Source organism: Colobus angolensis, unplaced genomic scaffold (genome assembly GCF_000951035.1).
Source record: "Colobus angolensis palliatus isolate OR3802 unplaced genomic scaffold, Cang.pa_1.0 Scaffold563, whole genome shotgun sequence".
In the NCBI taxonomy this organism is placed as follows: domain Eukaryota; kingdom Metazoa; phylum Chordata; class Mammalia; order Primates; family Cercopithecidae; genus Colobus; species Colobus angolensis.
Genome location: NW_012119188.1, coordinates 29,422 through 54,187, shown reverse-complemented (window position 1 = coordinate 54,187; position 24,766 = coordinate 29,422). Strand labels below are relative to the sequence as shown.

Sequence of the window (24,766 nt, the reverse complement as noted above, 5' to 3'; positions counted from 1 at the left end):
ATACAGCGAGACTCTGTCTCAAAAAATAAATAAATAAAAATACAAAAATTAGCCAGGCGTGGTGGTGTGTGCTTGTAATCTCAGTTACTCGGGAGCCTGAGGCAGGAGAATCACTTGAACCCAGGAGGTGGAGATTGCAGTGAGCAGAGACTGTGCAACTACACTTCAGCCTGGGTGACAAAGCGAGACTCAATCTCAAGAAAAAAAAAGAAAAAAAGACATAACACTATTGCACACTTAAGAGACTACAGGATAGTGTAAACATATGCTTTTTGTTTGGTCTTTTTTATTTATTTATTTATTTATTTATTTATTTTTTGAGACAGAGTCTTGCTCTGTCGCCCAGGCTGGAGTGCAGTGGCCGGATCTCAGCTCACTGCAAGCTCTGCCTCCCGGGTTTACGCCATTCTCCTGCCTCAGCCTCCTGAGTAGCTGGGACTACAGGCGCCCACCACCACGCCCAGCTAATTTTTTGTAATTTTTAGTAGAGATGGGGTTTCACCATATTAACCAGGATGGTCTCAATCTCCTGACCTCATGATCTGCCCGCCTCGGCCTCCCGAAGTGCTGGGGTTACAGGCATGAGCCACTGCGCCCGGCCTGGTCTTTTATTTTTGAGACAGGGTCTCATTTTGTTACCTAGGTTTGAGTGCAGTGGCACAATCTCGGCTCACTGCGGCCTCGACCTCCCAAGCTCTAGTGATCCCACTGCATCAGCCTCCCAAGTAGCTGGGACCAGAGGCGTGTGCTACCATGCCTGGCTAATTTTTCCATTTTTTTTTTTTAGAGATGGGGTCTCGCTCTGCTGCCCAAGCTGGTCTTGAACTACTGAGCTCAAGCAATCCTCCTGCCTTGGCCTCCCAAAGTGCCGAGATTATAGGTGTGAGCCACCATGCATGGCCAATAACCTGTTTTTTAATTAGGGTGTGTACACTGTTTTCTCAGACATAATGCTACTGCCCACTTAAGAGACAACAGTATAGTTTAAACATAACTTCGATATGCACTGGGAAACCAAAACATTCATGTGACTTGCTTTACTGTGATATTCGCTTTACAGTTTGAAAGCAATCCTGCAGTATCTCCAAGACATGCGTGTGGACCCAAAGGAATGAGAAGGAAGAAAATAACAAAGAGTAGAAGCCGATGAAACTGATCACGTCTCGCCAGACTGACCAAGAAATAGAGTAAGAAAAAACAATCTGTATAAGCAATGAAAAAGGAGACATCACTGCAGACCCTTCAGACAGTCAATGTAGAATAAAGGAATAATTTGGACCACATGCCAATACTTTGGACGGTTTGGGTGAAATGGACGTTTTGGGCTGTATTAATAGCAAGTGTAAATGCCTGAGGGTACTAGCCCGGCTGGTGCATGGAGGGGCTGTGGACAGGATAATGTTGTCCAAGCAGTCAGTCTGATGGTGGTGAGTCAGACAGGTAGCACTGATCAGAGGGCAGCGGGAAGCCATTTGGAGGTTCTGGGCAGAAGAGTGGCCTGGCAAAGTGTGCACTCTGAAGACGCCCTCCAGCTGCTTCTGTATGAAGAATACCTAAGAATAGGTAGCCTTGTAGGGGGCCCCTGGTGCCTCTTTTCAGGAGAGCCAGGCCCAGAGCCCAGCAAACAATGGCAAAGTGTGGGAGTGAGAGGAGGAGGGGGAAGGCAGGGCCTGGAGCCTGGCATGGGTGTCACAAATGGGGTTCCAAGAGACACTGGAGGTCAGGGGTGGGGCTTTGCTACACGAACCTACAGAGGACATGAAGCCAGGGGCAGCTGGGTGGCCTTCAGGGGAAGCAATGCCTGTTTTCCTGTCCCAGCCCGACAGGAGGGCCTCAAACCTACCCCTACTGCGGCTCAGAAAAGGACGCCTGAGGGGTCAGAAGGACCCTCCCCTGCTGGGGCCAGGGGAACTCAGAGCCTGAACACATGCATGACCATCTCCATCTCCAGCACCAACCCCAGCTGCAGGTGAGCCGTGTTCATGTGAGGGCACTCAGCCCGGTGAGAACAGGGAGGGTCCACGAGAGGGTCCCAGGAAGGCAGGGCCCTGACGCAGGGAAACAATCAGAGATGCAGAGACATGAAGGACATAGACTGGGGTAAGTGCCTGCTGCCTCGGTTTACCTATCTGGATTGCGGGCAAGTCGAAGAGAGCCTGGTGCCTGCCCACCCCACCTGACTCCTCCAGGCTCAAGCCCAGGCCATATGAGGCCTGTCCCACCCGTTCTCCCGTGGCACAGACTGCACCCCCACCACCCCACAAAGCCTTAACAAGATGCGCGCTGTCTTCTTCCTACCGCGGCGTGGCTGTTCCTTCCCCTGCACCTATGTCTCAGCTAGCACCCACGACTCTCTCACGGGCCAGACTGGGTGTCACCAACCTGGAATGGCCCCCACAAACCCCAGGCTGGGTCAGGGGCCTCCATGGAGCTCCCGCAGCCCCCTAAGTGCCCCAAACAGGACCGTGTTTGCTGGAAGCACGAGAGTGAAGGAAGTCGCCCTTTGCAAGGCGAGGAATCCGCTTCTTGGAGATGGCAGGCTGGGGCCCCTGTCGCCAGCATCCCTGATCAGGATGGGGCTGGCCCACGAGGTTGGGGTTCTGCCCGTTCCCAGTGCAGCACCTGCATCTCTGAGCCTCAGTTTCCTCACCTGTGGGATGGAGCAATGGCGTGCGCCCCCCTTACCGCAGCCCACCTGCTGCCACTCACCGAGCAGGCTCTGCCGCTCCTCTTTCTTCCGGGCCTTCTGCTTGGCCTCCAGCTGTACCACAGACAGGGACGGGCCCACCGTGGGGCTGGGGAGGGCGCTGGCTGCGAAGCGTGCCAGCAGGCCCAGCCCACTCTCCTCCAGGCCCGGCGACAGGGCCCGCTCCCGGGCACCCAGCCTATAGCCGCTGCCGCTGGCCTCGTCCTCCTCGAGCTCCTCTTCCTCGTCCTCCTCCTCCGAGCTCTCATCTGGCGTGCAGAAAACAAGGACCGAGTCAGAGCCTTAGCCTTGGCAAGGGCCGCCCCCCACCACCCCCCTGGCCTGGAGTGGCCTCTGGGCTCCAGCCTAGCCCCTCAGTCCTCAGCTGGGGGCTGCCAGGGGTGGATGCACCCAGCCCACGGGTTCCCCCAGCCCAATGGCCCAATGCCCCCGGCCAGCTGAGCCCAATGTGGGCGTCTCGGAAGGCCCAGAAGCGGGCAGCGGCCTTGTGTGTCAGGGTGGGCTTCTGTGAGGGGCACCAACATGCACCTGTGCTGTGGCAGGGGCCAGACACACGGACAAGGACTGGAGACAGCGCTCTCCACGGTCACACACACACACGCCCCAACACACAACACAGAGGCAGAAGAGGAGAAGGAAAGAGGAAGCGGAGGGAGGTGAGCAGGGAAGAGGGCCCTGGGGGCTCAGGCCAGGGGTTCTGGGCACAGGTGCCCGCGGCAGCTTCACCAGCTGAGTCCTGGAGGCTGGCGGCAGGAGAAGGTGGAGTTCGGACTCTTCCTGGGGGCCAGGGGACCCCCATGGTTTCAGCCCTGAGAAGGAATCTGGAGTCTAAAGTTGACTCCTGGCATTGCTTGAACCCGGGAGGCGGAGATTGCAGTGAAGCAAGATCACGCCCCTGCACTCCAGCCTGGGTGACAAGAGTGAGACTTGGTCTCAAAAAAATAAAATAAAATAAAGGTGACTCCTGACCGGGCACAGTGGCTCACGCCTGTAATCCCAATGCTTTGGGAGGCCGAGGCAGGAGGATCACTTGAGCCCAGGAGTTTCAGACCAGCCTGGGCAACGTAGAGAATCCCCGTGTCTAATTTTCTAGAAAAATTAATTTTAAAAAATCAAGTTGACTCCTAGCAACTCCCCCATTCTGAGGAGGCTGGACAAGTCCTTGGCCCTCTCGGAGCCTCTGTTTTCTCACCTGCAGCAAGGGGTGACCCTCCCAGCCCACTGGCTCAGCCAAGGGCAGGGTCCAAAGAGAATCGTTTGCATGGAGGAGGAAGCGATTTGCAAGCTTAAAGACGATGAAACAGAAACAGGGCCACCCCTGTGACTTGCAGGCAGGAATTGTGCTGTCCCCGTGCCCAGGGAGCTAAAGCCAGCTGTGACTCTTCACTCATGGGATGCCCAGGAAGAGCAGGGGTAGACTGAGGCCCAACGGGGTTAAGCAGTTGGGCAGTAGAAGAGCAGGCTCGAACCCAGAGCTGGCAGACTGTCTAAAGAAGCCCCAGGGCTGGGCAAGGTGGCTCACTCCTGTAATCCCAGCACTTTGAGAGGCTGAGGCGGGAAGATCTCGAGGCTAGGAGTTCGAGACCAGCCTGGGCAACAGAGCAAACCTTGTCTCTACAAAAAAAAATTTTTTTTTTTTTTGAGACGGAGTCTCGCACTGTCGCCCAGGCTGGAATGCAGTGGCTCGATCTCACTCACTGCAAGCTCCGCCTCCCAGTTAACGCCATTCTCCTGCCTCAGCCTCCCGAGTAGCTGGGACTACAGGCGCCCAACACCACACCGGGCGAATTTTTTTTTGTATTTTTAGTAGAGACGGGGTTTCACCATGTTAGCCAGGAATGGTCTCCATCTGCTGATCTCGTGATCCGCCCACCTCGGCCTCCCAAAAGTGCTGGGATTACAGGCGTGAGCCACCGCCCCTGGCCCCCCCAAAAAATTTTAAAAATTAGCCAGGCATGGTGGCACACACCTGCTGTCCCGGCAACTCCAGAGGCAGAAGCGGGAGGATCCCTTGAGCTCAGGAGTCCGAGGCTGCTGTGAGTTACGGTGGCACCACTGGAGTCCAGCCTGGGTGACAGAGCAAGACCCTGTCTCAAAAATAAATAGGCCAGCACAGTGGCTCATGCCTGTCATCCCAGCACTTTGGGAGGCCGAGGAGGTAGATCACGATGTCAGGAGTTCGAGATCAGCCTGGCCAACCTGGTGAAACTCCATCTCTATTAAAAATACAAAAATCATTCGGGTGTGGTGGCGGGCACCTGCAATCCCTGCTACTCGGGAGGCTGAGGCAGGAGACTCACTTGAACCCAGGAGGCAGAGGTCATAGGGAGCCGCGATCGCACCAGTGCACTCCAGCCTGGGTGACAGAGCGAGACTCCATCTCAAAAAATAATAAGAAAAACTTAAAAGAAATAAAGAAGCCCCAACCTGTCTCTCTGGTTGGTGACTTAAGATGAGCATCATCCAGTAACCTTCCCTGCCTGCCTGAGAGTCTGCAGCCCCCAGAGCCCAGCCCAGGCTCTCAGGACGAAGGCAGCTGGCAGACAAGAGGCTCCCTGAACACCAACCAAATCTCCCCCACCAAAAATAGAGACTGTCTTGAGGTAGAGACTTACTTCCAAGGACGGGCAGGTGGGAGGCCTCAGAGAGCAAACTCCGCCCTGGGATGCCACATCCAAAGTGTCACCTACGAGCAGGTGACAGGGGCGCCTGTCTGTCTCGCGGACCAGAGTGCTGGGAGCCGGAAGGTGACTCTGGGTGCCGCAGGGCTGGAAGGTGGCCCCTTCCAGCAAGAAGAGGCAGACACCAGACCCTCTCTCTCCAGGGCGAGGAGCAGTCTAGGCTCGGGGAGACAGACGGGGAAGACGGACAGCCAACTCCACGGTCTCCGGCCAATGCCCCAAGCCGCCTGCTTGCTTAAGCAACTTGTGGCCAAAAGCGGTGGCCCCAGGGGTGCCAATGAGGGCAGAGGTCCTGTCTGTCTACTCGTGTATTGGAGGGAGCCCGGATTTCTGCTGGGCCACCTCACAGAGGACGGTGATGAGTCTGAGGAGTCCGCAGAGGGGTAGAGGGAGGGAGGGAGGAGCCAGAGGGAGAGGGAGGAGGTTTGTTAAGAGGGTGAGAGGGGAGACTGGCCCCCAGAGCGATGGATGAAGCAGGCTGGAGAGGCCAGCCGGGCAGGCGGGGGCAGGCAGGCAGGCAGTGCACACTTGCGATCATTCACATTGCAGGCGTCACATGGCTCTGTCTCCGCCCCAGTGGGCCACAGCGGCAAAGCAGGCTAAGTGTAGGCAGACTTTCAACAGCGCCTGGGTCCCCCACATCGGGTCTCCCTGGGGTGGGCCAATTTGAGCAGGGTGGTGCGGGGGGTGCTGGTTAGGGGGTGGGGGGCGGAGGGTTGGACATGAGGCCAGGGATCTTCCCTTCTAGCCACTCAGGTGCGCAGACTCCAGAAATCTTTCCTATCCAGAGGAATTCTCAAGCAGCAGGGGCTGCGGCGGGAGGGCGAGCTCTGGGTTTCTGGACGCTCGCAACGTCCACACCAGAGCCCAGAAAGCCGGGAGCAGCTCGATGCTCGCACGCTGGCATGGGAGCCCCTCCCGCCTCCCTGCGTGCTTGACAAGGCCACGCCTGCTGCCCCTACGGGGTCTGGGGCACACTCCGCTAGCGTCCGCAGCAGGCCGGGGAGCAGAGGGGCTCTCAGGACCAAGAAAACCTTTCTGGAGTTGTCCATACCTGAGGCAACAAAGCCTGCCGAGGGCTGGGGACAGGGAGGGGGGAAAAAAGTCCCATCAAAGTAACCCAAGGAAATGCAGAAAAACTTTTTCTTATTATTATTTAAAGAAAAAAACAACAACAAAAAAAGATCTTGGCTCAGGACATGGGGTTGGCGGTGACAGGTTGGTGGTAGATGTCGGAGCGACCTGCTGCTGCCAGACCCGGTGGGGGCGAACCCCGAGGAGGGAGGTGCACGGAGGACAGAAAGAAAAGCGTTTTGCCTACCTACGGAGCAACGAGCCAGGCTCGCACCCAAGCTCAGTGACCCGCTGCGCCGTCTGCCCTACTCCCAGCCTTCGCTTTGCGTCCAGAGTGCAGCGTGAGAGCAAATGCAAGAGACCAAAACAGACATTCAAAGCATCATGGGGAGGGGTCAAGGGTGGAGGGATGGTCGGGCTGCTGGAAGAAGCAGACACACTAGAAAAGCCAAGCCAGTTATGGAGTTTAGTACCAGGTCAGCGAGGCCCTATTACCCAAATATCCCTTTCAAGACCTGCTCAATGGTGGACTGGCGGGGGTGGAGGGGGGCACTGAGGAGCCTGGGCCTCCCCAGCCTCCCCTCGCCCCCCGCACTCCCCTATCTGGGTCCTGTCCACTTGGCACTGCGGCATCCAGCCCAGAGCCCCTTCCTAAGAGGCCTAGGGGGCTGCCTGCTTCTCTGTGGGGTCTGAGCTGGGGCAGGAGGGCTCAAAAACTTGGAAGTGGGAACCATGGCTTTAAAGAGGCGTGGGGTGGGGGCGTGCGGTGGGGGCGTGGGGTCCAGCCACGGGGTGGATGGGGGAGAGGGAGGAGGCTGGGGAGGGACAAGGGGATCATAAACTAACCCGACTCATCCACGGACAGCCAGGGCAGGGGGAGGCCTCAGAAAATGAGGCTGGCCAGTGGGTCAGGGGCCTTTCTTCTTGGCCTGGGTGGCGTTCGCTCAGAGGGGTAGTAGCAGCCCAGGGGAGCATGGGCCCTGGGGCATCGTACTGCTTGCCATACCACCTCCTAGTCACCCAAATGGATCTCTGCCAATCTGGAGGGGAGGTCTGGGAGGGGAGGTGGTAGACCAGGAATTCGAGAGCAGGGCTGGAAAAACAGGGCGGGGTGGGGGGGGACAGCGTTCAGGTCCCGGGGTACCTGAGCCAGGTCAGACCCAGGGACATGATGACACCCCCAGGCTTTCCTCAGTGAGTAGGTGACATTCAGGTGTGGCTACCCAGGGCCTGGGGGATCCCCTCGGCTGGCCCTAGGGGGAGTTGGCCCTGAAGCAAATCCTAAAACCAGGGCTAGGAAAAAATGTCAGAGCTTCACCTGCTTTCCTTTCTTGGGGCATTTCTGGTTGAAGGGCCTGAAAGGCTCACACATGTCTAATCTCAGAAGCACAATTCCGACACTGGAGAGGGCAAGGCCAGTGGGTTCTCAGGGCCCACGCAGCTCTCTTTTGAGAACCGAGGTGGCTGAGGACCCCAGGCTGAGACCAGGCCAGCCTCTCTCCAAACAGAGCATGACGTTCTGTCCCTAGACACGGCAACGGAGCCGCTTTCACACTGAATGACAGAGATCGGGGGTGTCAAAGGCTCTGGGCCCTGCGCTGCCTACACGCCCTTCAAAACAGAAATACACGTGAGAAGCCAAGTGTTTATAAATAATAGTTTTTAACCACTGGCAAGTAAGAATAGAGCTTTAAGAAAATAAAAGACAAAACAAGCAACTAAAAAAACATGATGATGCTGGAGGTGAAGGCGCTTGATTTTAAACCTGAAAAATGAAATGAATGCCAATCGCTACCAGGGATATTTGAATAACACAGGCAAGCGGCAGGCGGCACGGTCCCGTCCCTACTCCTTCTGGGTGGGGAGGAGGGAGGGGAGGAGGTGGGGGAGAAACAAAATGAGAGGGAAGCATCAACCTAATGTCTAGTAAGGACACAGCAAGAGAGACAAGGCACACAGGTTTAGTTAAAAATGAACTCGATATGTTTAATAAAGCTTGGTATTACCAAAATCGCAGTACAAACATCAAGTCACACGCCCACACGACAGAATTCCATTTACAAAATGTTCCTCGGGAAGCCTCCACCGAACCCGTGCCCAAAGAGAGCCCGACCGGAGCCTGGGGTCTCTGGGTGGGCGGAAAAGGTGAGTGCGGGGGTTGGGGGGAACTGGGTGGGGAGGGGGAGGAGGGCAGGGAAGAGGGAAAGTGGAGAAAAACGCAGACTCAAAAGCAGTCCATATAACAGCTCAAAAAGAGCCAGCCGGTGATATTATCACAGTGATACAGTACAAATCAAAGCAAAAATCAAAATCATTCAGCTGATTAACAGCAGGCTACGCTGCCAAGATCCCAGATGGCAGCCTTCCCGCGGCCATCCACACGGGCCTCCTCACCCACCATCTCTCCCGCGCGCCCACTCGCTTCCCTCTCGCTCACTCGCACGCACTCTCTCGCTAGGAAACACGGAAGGTATTTTGTGTTTGGAGCTAGTAACCTTGGTCAAACGATTCCTCCGAGGAGTCGCTGAAGGAGGAACGCGCCTCGGCCTCTCGAAGCAGCAAACAAAACGGCTGCTTCCTGCTGGTGGCCGGCTTGGGTTTCAGAGTCCGGGGGGCCACCAGGCCCCTCTTGGTCAGCTTGGGGCCGCCAGCCGCCTTGCTGTTCTTTGCCACCATGCCACACAGGAGAGAAGGCGTCAGTTTGGAGCTGGAGGGGCCTTGGGCGGGCCACTCGTCCTTCAGGAATTCTTCGTCTTCCTCTGAGTCCGTATCTGCAGTCAAAGTAGTTTTTAATAGAGATAAGTCACAGGGCAGCGGGAGCTGGTGTCATTGTATTGGTTTTAATGGTTCTGAGAACGCACTGGAAGGTGCCAGAACAAACAGGTCTGAATACCTAGTAGGCAGCCGTGGGAAGGCCTTGCCCAATGTCACCAGCTCCCCTCCCAGTCCAGGCTTCTTCCTTGCTCCGGGTGCCTCGGCCACTGCACGGCATCTTTCGAGTGCTGGACCCAGGCCCTTCCTAGACTGGATGCTTCCAGCCTCACCCACCAGTCACTCCAGCCTTTCCGGGCACCAGGGGATGAGAGGAGCCCCATGCTCAGGAAGGACTGTCCCCTGGTCACAGCGGTCACTGCCTGTCCCATGGGATTACAATGGGCCAAGGGCGACAACCGCAGAGGACCTGACTCAGGAGGGGAAGGGCTCATGAGAGCAGATCACGCATTCTCTTCCCAATGCCCCTCCCAGCGGCCTCCTAGTGGCAGCACGAGACAGGCCACGGGAAGATTGTTTACACCATGGAAATCGGCAAACGCTGTTACCGCTAGCTATTCCCTTGCCCTTCTTTCTACAAGCCGGTGCGCCGACACACCACTGCTGGCTTCCCCGAAGTCTCCAGCCTCACTATACAATGCAGGACAAGAGTCTTCAAACCTTCCGGAGAGACAACCAGCCAGCTTTGGGAGGGGAGCCTGCAAAGCAGGCATTGCTCCGGTCCCCGCCATGCCCATGCCATTTTGATTTGTTTTTCATACTGGGCAAGATGGGAAGACAGGGATTCCAGAGACAGAGAATAATCCCTTGATCTGCTGAAATCCACTCCCAATAGGGGGAACGTGAACCAACACAGCTACAGCTCTGGCAGCACCCGCCACCTCCAAGAGAAACCACACGCACGCGTCCATGGCAGGCATTCCTCTGACTGCTCCCACCAACACCTAAGCTTTCACTCCAGCAAGACCCCAACCTCAGGATGGTCCAGCAACCCTGGGGTGGGACAAGGTCCAGTCCCGCCAGGCTACCAGCCCCTGCCCATCTACCAAAGCGCGCTCTCTCTCGTATGCTCCAATCTGTCCCTCCCAAGGCTGTGTCCCAGGCTGGAGAGACCAGTGGGTGACAATCAGCTTGGCCTCCTATAAGAACCCACAGGGAGGTCGGGCATGGTGGCTTGCATCTATAATCCCACCACTTTGGGAGGCTGAAGCGGGCAGCACACATGAGGCCAGGAGTTCGAGACCAGCCTGGCCAACAAGGCGAAATCCCATCTGTATTTTAAACAAATACAAAAACTGTTGTATTTTCTATTTGTATTGTATTGTGGTGGTTGGCACCTGTAATCCCAGCTACTCAGGAGGCTGAGGTGGGAGGATCACTTGAATCCGGGAGGTGGAGGTTGCAGTGAGGCCAAGATCACATCACTGCACTCTAGCCTGAGCAACAGAGCAAGACATCATCTAAAAACAAACAAAAAAAACAAAAAACAAAAACCCACAGGGCATGCCACCGATCCCTACAATCGAAACAGAAAAAGCAAGAGAAAACCGTTCTCGCTTAGACCTCGTCCAGCTCAGCACCTCCCTGCTGGACACACGCCTACCTGCTTGTGGACCCTGCACTCTCTCTGACCCAGGAGTGCAGAAAAGCAGATTATAAAAAACAGAGGAGTGCTCTGCAGAGCCAGGTGAATCCCACAGCCACCATCTCGCTGGAGCCAGGCCCATGAATTCCTCACTGCTACATTAGTCTGTTTCTCTCATCCAGGACAGTGGAGTTTTCAACAAAGGCAAGACGAAGTGAGGGTGGCCATCTGACCATTCCCAGACCGGGCACAGCAGCTCACACCTCTAATCCCAGCACTTTGGGAGGCTGAGGCAGGCGGATCACCTGAGGTCAGGAGCTCAAGACCAGCCTGGCCAGTGTGATGAAACCCCGTCTCTACTAAAAATAACAAAATTAGCTGGGCGTGGTGATGTGCGCCTGTAACCCCAGCTACTCAGGAGGCTGAGGCAGGAGAATCACTTGAACCTAGGGGGCGGAGGTTGCAGTGAGCCGAGATCATGCCATTGCACTCCAGCCTGGGCAACAAGAGTGCAACTCCATCTCAAAATAATAATAATAAAAAATAAATAAAACGAACATTCCCTCACACGCGCCAAGAGTGAACACACCAGCTTGGAGCACCCCAGAGACCTCAGGGACAGAGACCCCATCCACATCCACCTGAAAGTGGGGAATTCTTCCAGCTGTCACCCAGACTGCATCCACCGACCCCACTCCCTCAGAAGATCAAAAGAACAGCCATCTCCCCCCAACTTCGCTGAACCCCCTTTACTTTTCCAAAAGGAGCAGAGATTGAGAGAGCAAAAGAAAGCCCCTCCCTCCCCCTCCTCAGAGTGATGAGTCTCTGGCACTGTCCCTCCCTGCTTGTGCCCACGCACACTGGCCAGGAGCCTGTGCTGTACTTCTCTGATCACACCCATCCCAATCAGAGAGGCACGGAAGCCACGACATTCTCATACGTCCTCAGCACAGAAGGCACGAGTCAGCAGCTTAACTCACACCCATGGGGAGCATCAGTCCTGGTGACCTGCTAGCCCAGGAAAAACACATGTACCCCAAAAAAAACAGCAGCTTAATCCCGTGCCAAGTGCCACATTCCACTCTCTGCCCACGTGAGCCCACTTAAGGCCCCCCAACAGCCCCATAAAGCAGGTAACGATATCTTAAAACTCTGAGTCCATAAACACTTTTTATTTTCTTTTCTTAAGAAAACACACTTTACTATATCAGTAAACAGGTCCACTTTTCGCCCTTGACATTCAAACTCCCGCCTTCTCCGCCCATGAACCGGCCAGAGCCAATCAAAAGCCCCAGACACACAGAACCAGGCAGTTGCCAATGCAAAAGCTCTCCACATGCCCCAGGGACTGGGGATTCCCAGAACAGCCACCACAGACACTGACATGGGCCAGAACCCAGGAGGCTCCTACTGGCCTCCCTGCAGCAGCCACAAACTTAGCACCTGTCCACAAATACTAAGCAAGCACCCTCTACCAACGAGGCAGCAGGCTCTGGGCCACAAGAGGCCATGACCATGAGGACACTCCAATCTGGCAGTCTCTTGTTAAATGAGATAAAACTCCATTCTTCAGTCCCACCAGGACTGCTTCATTTCAAGAGCTCAATAGCAGCTGGGCAAGGCAGTTCACGCCTGTAATTGCAGCACTTTGGGAGGCTGAGGCAGAAGATCTCGAGCCCAGGAGTTTAAGACCAGCATGGACAACATAGCAAGACTTAGCCTCTATAAAAATAAAAATAGATGAGCTGGGTGTAGTAGTGTGCGCCGATGGTCCCAGCTATTCGGGAGGCTAATGCGGGAGGCTTGCTTAAGGTCAGGAGTTCCAGACTAGCCTGGAAGACAGGGAGACCCCCTCTCTACAAAAATAAAAATAAATTAGCTGCACGCGGTGGTACACAGCTGTAGCTCCAGATACTCAGAAAGCTCAGAGGGGAGGACTGCCTGAGCCCAGGCACCAGCCTGGGAAACACAGCAAGACCCTGTCTCTACAAAAAAATTGTAAAATTAGCCGGGTGTGGTGGTGCTCACCTAGTCTCAGCTACTCAGGGGGGCTAAGGCAGGAGGATCACTTGAGCCCAGGAGCTGAAGGCTGCAGTCAGTTATGATGGCCCCACTGCACTCCAGCCTAGGCAATAAAGAGAGACACTGTCTCAAAAAACGCAGGGCGCGGTAGCTCACTCCTGTAATCCCAGCACTTTGGAGGCCGAGGCGGGTGGATCACCTGAGGTCAGGAGTTCGGGACCAGCCTGGCCAACACGGCAAAACCCCATCTCTACTAAAAATACAAAATTAGCCGGGTGTGGTGGCACATGCCTGTAGTTCCAGCTACTCGGGAGGCCAAAACAAGGGAACTGCTTGAACCCAGGAGGTGGAAGTTGCAGTGAGCCAAGATCGCGCCACTGTGCTCCAGCCTAGATGACAGCGTGAGACGCTGTCTCAAAAAACAAACAAAAACCAAAAGCAAAAACAAAACCCAAAAAACAGAAACAACTCAATAGTGGGCCACAGCCATGATGGCAGCAGGTTCCAGAGAGTAGGTGGGTCAGGCCGAACCAGGTTTAACCCCGAGTCGCCTCTCCGCACCTGAGCGCACACACTCCCTCTGGCTCTCAGGCCTCAGCATCCCCAGCAACAACATGGGGGTACCACTGTCAGAGCTGCCATACACAATAATGCCAGTGAAGCCCTGCATCCAGAGCCCAGCACCGGGCGCTCCATAAATGCTGTTTCCGCCAACACTTCGCTACAAAGCTGTGGTCCGCAACAGACAGCATACCTCCTGTGGGTAGGGGAGTCCAGTCACCTCTACGACCGTCAAAAGGAGTCGCACTCCAGACCTGTCTAGGCCAAACAGCTGCCAACTCTATGACACGCAAAGCCTATGTCGCCAATGGCATCCAGCAGGTAAGCGGAGGGCGGGCAAGAGAGCGCAGGTGGACGTCGGCTTCCAACCGCCAATCACGGGCGCCCACCAATCACCGGCACCTGCCCGGCAACACACTCGCCAATCACAGGCATATCCGCTTCAGGCGGCCTCCCCCCAAGTTCCGGCTTGGAGGCCATGCCAAGCCTAGGCACTTTAGTGCGAGAGAGAGAGAGAGAGAGAGAGAGAGAACGGTGGAGAGAAGAGGGTAGAGGACAGAAGGAGAGAAGCAGCGGACCAAAGGTGGTGCGGCATCCGCTACTTACTGTAAGAGTAGCTGCTCACTTCCGAGGCGAACGGGGAATGGGCCGACTTGGGCTGGCCTCTGGCCTTGAACCCCACCTCCATCTTCCTGGCTTTGGCGGCCCTTTTGTGTTTACCTTCTCTGGAGGATTTCAGAGACAGGCCGAGGCCCTTGGCCAGCGCCTTCCTGTCCTTCCCCAGCAGGCTGTCGTAAGGAGTCAAGTACCTGCCGCAGCCCCCGCCAGTTTTCGATTTCCCCCCAGCACTGTCCGAAAACTTGAAGGGCGACTTCAACTTGTCCTGCTTGGTGAGGGAGAGGGCCTTATCGAGCTTGCTTGCCAGCTGCTCCTGGTCGCTGGCCATCTTCTTCTTCTTAATCTTTAGCTGGAGAGGGAAGGTGGGTCATGGGTTACAAGATTTGACAAAACAGCGTAGTGGGTTTCTGTGTACATGCTCTGCCCAGCCTGGGCTCCAATCCTTCCCCTGCCTCTGTGATTTAACTCCTCTTAGCTTCTATATCTATAAATATACATATATATTTTTTAACACGAAGTCTCGCTCTGTTTCCCAGGCTGGGGCGCAGTGGCGCGATCTCGGCTCACTGCAACCTCCACCTCCCAGGTCCAAGCAATTCTCCTGCCTCAGGCTCCCGACTAGCTGGGAGTCGGAAGTCACTGCAGCCTCGACCTCTGGGCTCTGTGACCCTCCCGCCTCAGCTTCTCTGGTAGCTGGATGAATACAGGCGTGTGCCATCACTCCTAATTTTTTTTATTTCTATTTTTGTAGAGATGGGGTTTCACCATGTTGCACAGGCTGGTCTCAAACTTTTAGGCTCAAGGCATTCTCCCACCTCAGCCTCCCGAAGTGTCGGGATTCCAAGCGTAAGCCACCACAACTGGCCAGCTTCAATGTTTAACTCCGTAAAATAGGGATACTTGTGTCTGGCATTACACAGGTGCTTCTGAAGATGAACTCGGGTAAGGTATGCAGTGACCACAATGTCTGATACAAGGTAACCACTTATTAAACAGCCGGTGCTGTGGTTACATTAATCCCTGGCCCTGGCTTTCTGCGGCACTGCCTGCTGTCTCCTAAGGAAGCACTTCAAGCAAGTGCTGCTGCTGATGGCCTGGAGAAGGCAGCTGGATTAAGAGAGGAGGAAAGGAATCAAGATCAAAACCCCAGATTGAAGCACAGCTGATACGCCTATCTCAGTCACCTGCAGCAGCTGACAAAGACTAGTGCACAGTCCAAACCAGTTTGCCCAACTAAAGGGGCCGAAGCTGCCAAAAAAAAAATGCCTCAAGTGTTCCTTGGATGCCTGAAGCAGAAAGACCCATTAGAGATTTCACAGATTAAATTCCTGCCTGCACGTCTATCGTCAGCTGCAGACATTTGTTGAAGTGAAACATGCAGTTTCAAAGCCATTGATGCCCCACATTTGAATATTTTATCTCGATTTTCTTTAATCAGGTGACATTTCTTAAGAAAAAAGCTGGGACGGTGGCAACTAAAACAAAAGCATCCCTTACCACAATTTGAAAGTAAAAAATGTCTGGTGTACACACTGGCGATCTTTCTCTTCCTAGACCCCGTCTCCCTCCATGAGCCTGCCCCCAACAGCCCCATAAAGCAGGTAACAATATGTTAACTCTGAGTCCATAAACACTTCTTATTTTCTTTTCTTAAGAAAACATGCTTTCTCAGCCAAGTCAACCAAAATACCCCTCAGCCGGGTGCAGTGGCTCATGCCTGGAATCCCAGCACTTTGGGAGGCTGAGGTAGGCAGATCACCTGAGGTCAGGAGTTCAAGGCCAGCCTGGCCAAGATGGTGAAACCCTGTCTCTACTAAAAATACAGAAATTAGCCAGGCATGGTGGTGGGCGCCTGTAATTCCAGCTACTCAGGAGGTTGAGGCAGGAGAATCACTTGAACCTGGGAGGCAGACGTTGCAGTGAGCTGAGATTGTGCCACTGCACTCCAACCTGGGCAACAGAGTGACTTCGTCTCAAAAAAACAAAACAAACAAAAAAAACTACCCCTTTGCAGTGGGCTTTATGGGGAGGGATGACAAGGTACATTAGTATTTACAGAAAGACACCTTAAGTGGATGATTTCAATGCTCTGAAGAAACAAGAAGACTCAAGGAGTTGGCTCTCAGCCCATTACCCCGGAGAGTTCAGAGAGGAAATTACCATGGCACCAAGCCCTTGTTTCTTAGAACTACAGAATGGCAAAGCCGCTCATTAAACAATTACACCATTAAACAACAGAGCAATTGCATTATTTAGTTAAGAACTTGTATCTCTGCTTGGCTTTAGCAAAGGGTCATGCAGCACACGGAGGGAGACAGCTTTTAGGTCTCCTGTCTCTGAGGCTGTGTTACTTCAGTAGGTCTCTGACCTCCTCTGGGCCTTAATCTCCCCCTCTGTAAAATAAGGATTGGAGAAGAGTCATCATTCTGGCACTAAGACAGCCACTTCTAAGGTTTCTGTACAGGAACAAGGGGCCTGCAAAGGGAGCGTGAACTCTTTTTTTTTTTTTTTTTTTTTTGAGACGGAGTCTCGCTCTATCGCCGGGGCTGGAGTGCAGTGGCCGGATCTCAGCTCACTGCAAGCTCCGCCTCCCGGGTTCACGCCATTCTCCTGCCTCAGCCTCCTGAGTAGCTGGGACTACAGGCGCCCGCCACCTCGCCCGGCTAGTTTTTTGTATTTTTTTTTTTTTTAGTAGAGACGGGGTTTCACCGTGTTAGCCAGGATGGTCTCGATCTCCTGACCTCATGATCCGCCTGTCTCGGCCTCCCAAAGTGCTGGGATTACAGGCTTGAAGGGAGCGTGAACTCTTAACATACCCTCCAGACACCTCCCTGAAAGATCTCACACACCTGGAAGACTGGGTTACTTACCTGACTGATGAAGTCGGACGAGGCCTCATGTTCATCCCAAGTCTGGTTCCTCCCCCGGGCTTTCCCCATTCCGACGAGGGCATCGTGTTCCTCCTCAGACCCCTTGTGTCTCTTTCGTATCCCTGCTCCCAACTCATAGTCATCTGATGTCAGCAGAGACTTGCTGCTCAGCCTGAAACGCAGACGCACTACCGGTCAGCACCCTGGCCAGACAAGACTTGCGGGCTGGGGTCCACCCTCGTGGCCCTGAAGGGTTGGGCTCTGGACCCTGAAGCGCGGACAGTGATGGCAGAGTGACGGGCGTGGGGAGATGGATCTTGTAAAACAACAGTGCTGGAATTCTGGGATATTTGTGAATGAAGCAGAATGAGAGTTTAAGGTGAAAGAAGGAAAAAAGCGTTTTCTTTCTTGTGTGCTTTCACGCGTACACTCACACACACACACATCTCTGTGTGGTCAGATACCCATTTACCAAATCGTGCCAAGAACAAAGATCAGAAACGCCAAGGAAATCCACCAGGATGGCAGGGGGAGTTTAGAACACAAGCTGACACGAAGAAGGATTCCAGTCTGTCTTCTCCAGCAAGGAAAAAAAAAACGAAAAAGGAGCCATTTGCTGGTCTCCAGAATCCCATGCGCCGTGGCAATGGGGACACAGACATGGCTTAGAAACCCCACTTGCTTGCTTTAAGCTGAAACTTCACAGGTGATCGAAACAGCCAATCTGTACTTGGCACTCACTCACTGTGTGTCTTGCAGTGTTAGTGATATATCTCTTGGCCACAAACGTTTGGTGCTGCTGTACTTTATTTTTTATTTTTATTTTTTGGATGGAGTCTCACTCTGTTGCCCAGGATGCAGTGCAGTGGCTCAATTTCAGCTCACTGCAGCCTCTGCCTCCCAGGTTCAAGCAATTCTCCCACCTCAGCCTCCCGAGTAGCTGGGATTACAGGCACACCCCACCACGCCCGGCTAATTTTTGTATTTTTAGTAGAGATGGGGTTTCTCCATGTTGCCCAGGCTGGTCTCAAACTCCTGATCTCAAGTGATCCGCCTGCCTCGGTGGCCTCCCAAAGTGCTGGGATTATAGGCGTGAGCCACCGTGGCCAACCTGTGTACTTAATTTTTTTATAGATGAGAAAATAGGCTCAGAAAAGCAAACACCTGGCCTGAGGTCAGTCACACTAAGGGATGGTGCTGGGACTCAATAGGAAATTTAACCAGTGCAGGCCACACCCCTGACCACCACGCTGCTGGTGGCCACAGCCTCCTTGCCGTCTTCTCCAGGAAACTCTCCCTGCCCCTCCTGCGGCCAGTGAGGGAGATTTCTACCACTCTCCATCCCCTCTTCAGTCAGAAACATCCAAGGATATTAAATGCAAGACGTGGGGGCCTTGGGGCTGTTTTATCCTGAGAAGACCTGTGGCCTTCCTACTGCCTCTCCTGTGCCCTACCGAAGGCCCCCCGGGCTCCTTCTGCTTCCTCAGAGCAGGTCTTGAGTGACCTAGCGTCTACCCCACCCTCCTGTCCTAGGCTCAGAACACTCCGACCCCTTTCCTTGACGGGCCCCTTTCCACTCGTGCTACAGACACCGAGGGAAGGATGAAGCATCTTTTCTGTGTACGCCTCGCCCTGCGGGAAAAGCTCTCGTTCCAGCTGGCGTTCAGAAAGACCCACATAGGCGCCCCACAAGGCTGCAACCACCACCCGAGGAGGAGGAGCTTGTCCCCAAGTGCCAGAAGGAGCCAGCCCTGGTCTCGGGGGCAAGCCAGCAGGTCCGGCATGGCGGAGACCGAGCGACAGCCGGGTCACAGTCCGTCCCAGCAAGCAAGGCTGGCAGCCCAGCGAGTCCTTCCGCAGGGAGAAGGCGCATGGAAAAGTGGAGGAATTAGGCCCTAGGCGTGAGGAGGCAGGCGTGGCAGGAAGACAGGTGAAGCTCTGGGTTAGGACATGGGAAAAATCTGTCGCAGGAGCCATCCATCCAGCTCAGCACTGGCCTCGCTCCCTCCTGGCCCGGGCAGCACAGTCCGTGCTCCCCGAGGGCCACTGCTGCAGGTAGGTCAGAGTCCGAGGGACGCGAGGTCCCCCAGTACCCCGAGGCAGGCCCCGCGTGGGGCCCGGGCTCCTCCCCTCAAGCTGTGTGCCAGTCCCCGACCCACCGAGGGGCCAGCCTTACTTTCCGCTACTGTGGCCGCTCTTCCCTCTCTTGCGGGGGGGCGACAGGGCGCTCGGGGCGTGGGTCCGTTTCCGCGGCCTGCCAGGGCCTCTGCGTGCCAAGCTTCTATGGGGTTCCTCGCGCCTGTCCCTTAAAAAGAATCACACGCTTGGCTGTGACGCTGGGGGTCGGGCGGGACGTGGAGAACGGGCACACGATGCACACACGGCGTCGGGTCCACGCACACCTCGACGGCTGCTGCGCGCCTGGGGGCCTGGCGGGCCGGGGCGGGGGCCCCACGGGGCGGGCGGGGGGCACACTCACTCGGAGTCCCGGCGGCGCTGCAGCTTCACCAGCTCACGCTGCTTCTCCTTGTACTGGCGCTGGACCTCGGCCAGCCGCATCCGGAAGTCCAGCTCCAGGGCGTCCATGTCCTCCAGGGAAGACTTCATGGCGTACATCTGGGGGAAGAACCGGGAGAGGAGGAGCGGGTGAGGATGCCACTGCCCAACGACGCCCACCGCCCACCCAGGTGCCCCGAGGAAGGGGAGACGGCACTGGGAGCTGGGGCTCGAGTCCCACCACTGCCACCTCCTGACTGAGGCCATGGCCTCATCGTAGGCAAAGGACGCTGGGCTGGCTCTGTGGGGCTGTGGCAGTGCTCAATTAGATGGCATGCCTGAAGCACAGCGCTTGCGTATGACACCTGCTCCATCAGCGAGGGCCATTGTGTCATTTATAAACAGTGAGGGGATGCTGCGGCCCCAGGCCCGCTGGACACCTAAAGCCAGAGCTACATGTGACCCTGGGCTACTCTCTTGCCAGTGGATCACACCGCGACCTGTATGATGTGCCTGACATGCTAGCAGATGGGTAAACTGAGTCCCCGAGAAGAGCAACCACTTGCCTGGGACCACATAGCACGTCAGCACAAGGAGCTGAATGTAGCTCAGCCCTCTCTGGCGCCAAAGCCAGCCACGCCCCGAGCAGAAGGGCACCTCCAAGGAGGGGACTCCCACCCGGCCTCAGCCCGCAGGCCCCAGGGAGGAAGCAGCTGGCCGCTCACCCGCTCCTCCTTCTTGCGCATCCAGCTGTACTTCTTGTTGGGCTTCAGCTCCCGCGGGAGCCGCAGGTTCTTGAGCGGGTCCACTACAGGCCCATCCAGCACCTCCCTCAGCATGTGGCTGCCCGCTGCCAGCAGACTCTCCAGTGAGGGCCGGGCCACCAGGGCCCGCTCTGCACCTGCAGACAGGAGGCAGATAACAGGGCGCTGCCGCCACCCCACCACCCGACCCCAAACGGGGATGCCAAGGCCCAGAGCAAGCACAGGCCCCAGGCCACACGCGCCCATCCCCCAAGGTGCTGAGTGGACAGAGGCCTTTGTGACATGCCGGAAGTCCTGAGCATCTCTCAACAATGGAGGAGAAGGTGGGGCACACTGGCTCATGCCTGTAATTCTAGCACTTTGGCTGGCTGAGGCGGGCGGATCACCTGAGGCCGGGAGTTCAAGACCAGCCTGGCCAACATACGAAAGCGGTGAAACCCCACCTCTACTAAAAATAACAAAAACTAGCCGGCTGTAGTGGCACACACCTGGAATCCCAGCTACTCAGGAGACTGAGGTGGGAGAACCGCCTGAACCCAGGAGGCAGAGGTTGCAGTGAGCTGAGTTTGCACCACTGCATGCCAGCCTGGCCGATAGAGCAAGACTCCATCTCCAAAAAAAAAAAATTGGCCAGATGTGGTGGCTCACGCCTGTAATCCCAGCCCTTTGGGAGGCCGAGGCGGGCAGATCATGAGGTCAGGAGATCGAGACCATCCTGGCTAACGCGGTGAAACGCAGTGAGCCGAGATGGCACCACTGCACTCCAGCCTGGGCGACAGAGCGAGCCTCCGTCTCAATCAGTCAATCAATAGAACAGGAGAGAAGGCAGCACGCCCACCACAGGGTCCTGTGCTCTATTCCCAGAGTACACTGGGCACAGCAGAGCCTCCAGAGGGAGGGCCTCCAAAGGTCGAAGGGTATTTCCCAGCAGTACAGCTCTCCTTTCACTTATTTGTATGTACATTTTTTCATAGCTAATATACATGGCTCTTATAATCAGAAAAAAGTCCAGGATGAAAAACACAAACCAAGCAGAAAGGTGTAAAAAAAAAAAAAAAAAAAAAAAGACAGCCTTCTTCCTTCCTCCTGCAACACACAGGTCCCTCCCTTGGGAGGCCACTGTGGGTGCAGTTTCCAGAAGACAGTTCCAGAAATGATTATGCATATTCAAATGCACATGACATCCACGAGCATCCTTTAAAATATAAAACTAAGCCAGGTGCGGTGGCTCACACCTGTAATCCCAGCACTCTGGGAGGCCAAGGCAGGCAGACAATTTCAGGTGAGCAGTTTTAAGACCAGTCTAGCCAACATGGTGAAACCCTGTCTCTACTAAAAATTCAAAAAGTAATTGGGCATGGTGGCAAGCACCTGTAGTCGCAGCTATTTGGGGGTTGAGGCATAACTGCTTAAACTCAGGAGGCAGAAGTTGCAGTGAGCTGAGATTGAGCCACTCCAACCTGGGCAACAGAGTGAGACCTCGGCTCAAAATATATATACATAAATGTAAACTGGGTGCCTGCAGTCCCAGCTACTCAGGAGGCTGAGGCAAGAAGATCACTTGAACCCAGGAAGGTGAGACTGCAGTGAGCCACGATCACATCTGCACTCCAGCCCAGGCAACATAGCGAGCCTGTCTCAAAGAAAAAACGTACACACACACACACACACACACACACACACATCTCAAGCTCGGCACAGTGGCTCATGCCTGTAATCCCAGCACTTTTGGGAGGCCGAGGTGGGTGGACAGCTTGAGGCCAGGAGTTTGAGACCAGTCTGGCCAACATGGTAAAACCACCCCGCTACTAAAAATACAAAAATTAGCTGGATGTGGTGGTGACCACCTGTAATCCCAGCTACTTGGGAGGCTGAGGCACGAGAATCGCTTGAACCCTGGAGGCGGAGGTTTCGGGGAGCCATGATAGCCCCACTGCACTCCAGCCTGGGCGACAGAGGGAGACTGTTTCAGGAAAAAAATAAAAAATCTCAACACTGTATCACACTTTGCTTTTTTTCTGCTTAATGTCTTCTGTCAGCACAAAGCAAACATTTACCTCATTATTATCAGCTTGAACCTTATAAAAATTGCCATCTCTAAAGGTCAAAAACACTAGAATGTCAGCAATTTTAAATGGTCAAACGTGCAAAGAAGGAGCTTACGCAGAATCATGCGGGGGGCGGGGTGGAGGAGCAGCCTAGAACCCTCTTGAACTGATGAGTTTTGATTTCATCCAAGTCAGTCATCTCCCATTCACGGCATTTAGGTTCTTCCTTTTTTTTTTTTTTTTTTTTTAAAGATAGGGTCTCACTCTGTGCCCCAGGCTGGAGTTCACCATCACACATCACCACAGCCTCAAGCTCCCAGGCTCACGCAATCACCCTGCCTCAGCCTCCTGAGTAGCTGGGACCACAGGCACATGCCATCACACCCGGCTAGTTTTTGTATTTTTTGTAGAGATGGGGTCTTGCTACATTGCCCAGGCTGGTCTCGAACTCCTGGGCTCAAATGATCCTCCCACCTCAGTCTCTCAAAGTGCTGAGATTACAGGCGTGAGCCACCGTGTCCGGTGGCCTTGTATCTTTTTGTAATAGGAGCACATGGGCACATAGCTGGCACACGTGTGGTAGGAAAAGTCTCACCAATGTGATGAATATGACCAGGTATGTGCAGTTCTCTCTCTTTGATAAATACTTCCCCCACCCTCCAGAAAGGGTGCTTCAACCACAGAGATCTTGCTTTGGTCTCCACCAAATTTAAATGAGTCCTATTACAATTTTTTCATTGACATTTCATTTTTTTAATGCAGACGAGGTCTCGCCATGTTGCCCACACGGGTCTTAAACTCCTGGCCACAAGCAGTCCTTCTGCCTCAGCCTCCCAAAGTGCTGGGATTACAAACGTGAGCCACCATGTCCAGCTGACATTTTCTTTGTGATCTAAAATATCAATTTTTGCCTGGGCGCAGAGGCTCACACCTGTAATCCCAGCACTTTGGGAGGCCGAGGTGGGCGGATCACCTGAGGTCAGGAGTTCAAGACTAGCCTGACCAACATGGAGAAACCCCATCTCTACTAAAAATACAAAAAATTAGCCGGGCATGGTGGCGCATGCCTGTAGTGCTAGCTACTCAGGAGGCTGAGGCAGGAGAATCGCTTAAACCCAGGAGGCAGAGACTGTGGTGAGCCGAGAACCATATTCTCTATTGGCAAAGTTCCAGAGACAGACATGACTAACGATGCTGCTGAGGGGGGAGCTTCTCTTCCTTGGCACCATTCACATTTCACTATTCATTCGCATCTCTGCTGAGGGCTGTCCTCTGCCTTCACTGTAGGGTGTCTTGCTGAGTCCCTGCCTTTACCCACTAGATGGCAGTAGTGCTCCCCCCAAGCTGTGACAACCAAAACTGGTTGCCAATGTCCTACAAAATCACCCCTAGTTGAGAATACTTGTTTTGCTCTTCTATCTTTTTTTTTTTTGAGACGGAATATCACTCTGTCATCTCACTCTGTTGCCCAAGCTGGAGTGCAGTGACCATCTCGGCTCACTGCAACCTCTGCTTCCTGGGTTCGAGCAATTCTCCTGCCTCAGCCTCCCGAGTAGCTGGGATTACAGGTATGTGTCACCATGCCCAGCTCATTTTATTTTTAGTAGAGACGGGGTTTCGCCATGTTGGCCAGGCTGGTCTCGAACTCCCGACCTCAAGTGATTCGCCCGCATTGGCCTCCTAAAGTGCCGGGATTCCAGGTGTGAGCCACTGCGCCCAGCTGCTCTTCTTACATCTTTAGGGAAACTGAGGCCACAAAGCCGCAAACCTGATCAGCTCCCAAAGGCTGATGTTAGATTGCAACCGTCTCGCACACCCCACAGTGATGCTTCGGCGCCACCTACCCCCGCCTCAAGTTCCTGCGAGACCTAAGAGTCTACAATGTCAGGTAAGGATGGAGGGCTGCTCTGTTCTCCAGGAGCGGACCAAGGTACAACTGTGTCACCTCCTTCACCCTCCCACAAACCTATTTTCCCGAAGCTCTTAACTCATCAGACAAGGGATGCCTAAGTGGCCTCAAGGCCAGCAGTGAGGGGTTCAGTCATTTCCCCACTAATTTAATATGTGAGAGTCCTAGCACCCCGTAACCTCAGAAGGTGACCTCTGGGAGACAGGGCTTTTGCAGAGGTGGTCAAGTTCAAGTCATGACAGTGGGCCTTAATTCCGTAAGGCTGGTGTCCTAATAGGGTGGAGAATTCTGGGCTGGGTGCAGTGACTCACACTTGTGATCCCAGCACTTCGGGAGGCCGAGGCGGGCAGATCACTTGAGGCCAGGAGTTCAAGACCAGCACAGCCAACATGGCGAAACCTCATCTCTACTAAAAATACAAAAATTAGCTGGACATGGTGGCATGCGCCTGTAATCCCAGCTACTTGGGAGGCTGAGGCAGGAGAATCACCTGAACCCGGTAGGCAGAGGTTGCAGTGAGCCAAGATCACACCACTGCACTCCAGCCTGGGCAACAGAGTGAGATTCTGTCCCAAAAAAAATTAACACACACACACACACACACAAAACCCAGTACCAGGTAGGAAGACCAAGGGAATTTTTTTTTTTTTCTTTTTTTT

The 24,766-nt window shown here is 54.5% G+C and overlaps 1 protein-coding gene across 1 annotated transcript in view; it reads right to left on the bottom strand.

Moving 5' to 3' along the window:
- Positions 1 to 24,766, bottom strand: part of LOC105525897 (trinucleotide repeat-containing gene 18 protein-like) — a gene marked incomplete at its 5' end in the record, with an annotated part of 87,204 nt that overhangs the window by 37,134 nt on the left and 25,304 nt on the right. Inside the window, 8 exons of the mRNA XM_011961688.1 lie at positions 2,710 to 2,955; positions 8,958 to 9,233; positions 14,009 to 14,369; positions 16,891 to 17,062; positions 19,067 to 19,195; positions 19,370 to 19,506; positions 20,112 to 20,287; positions 24,144 to 24,146. Coding sequence (XP_011817078.1) covers positions 2,710 to 2,955; positions 8,958 to 9,233; positions 14,009 to 14,369; positions 16,891 to 17,062; positions 19,067 to 19,195; positions 19,370 to 19,506; positions 20,112 to 20,287; positions 24,144 to 24,146 — 1,500 coding nt within the window. The remainder of the gene's footprint in view (positions 1 to 2,709; positions 2,956 to 8,957; positions 9,234 to 14,008; positions 14,370 to 16,890; positions 17,063 to 19,066; positions 19,196 to 19,369; positions 19,507 to 20,111; positions 20,288 to 24,143; positions 24,147 to 24,766) is intronic.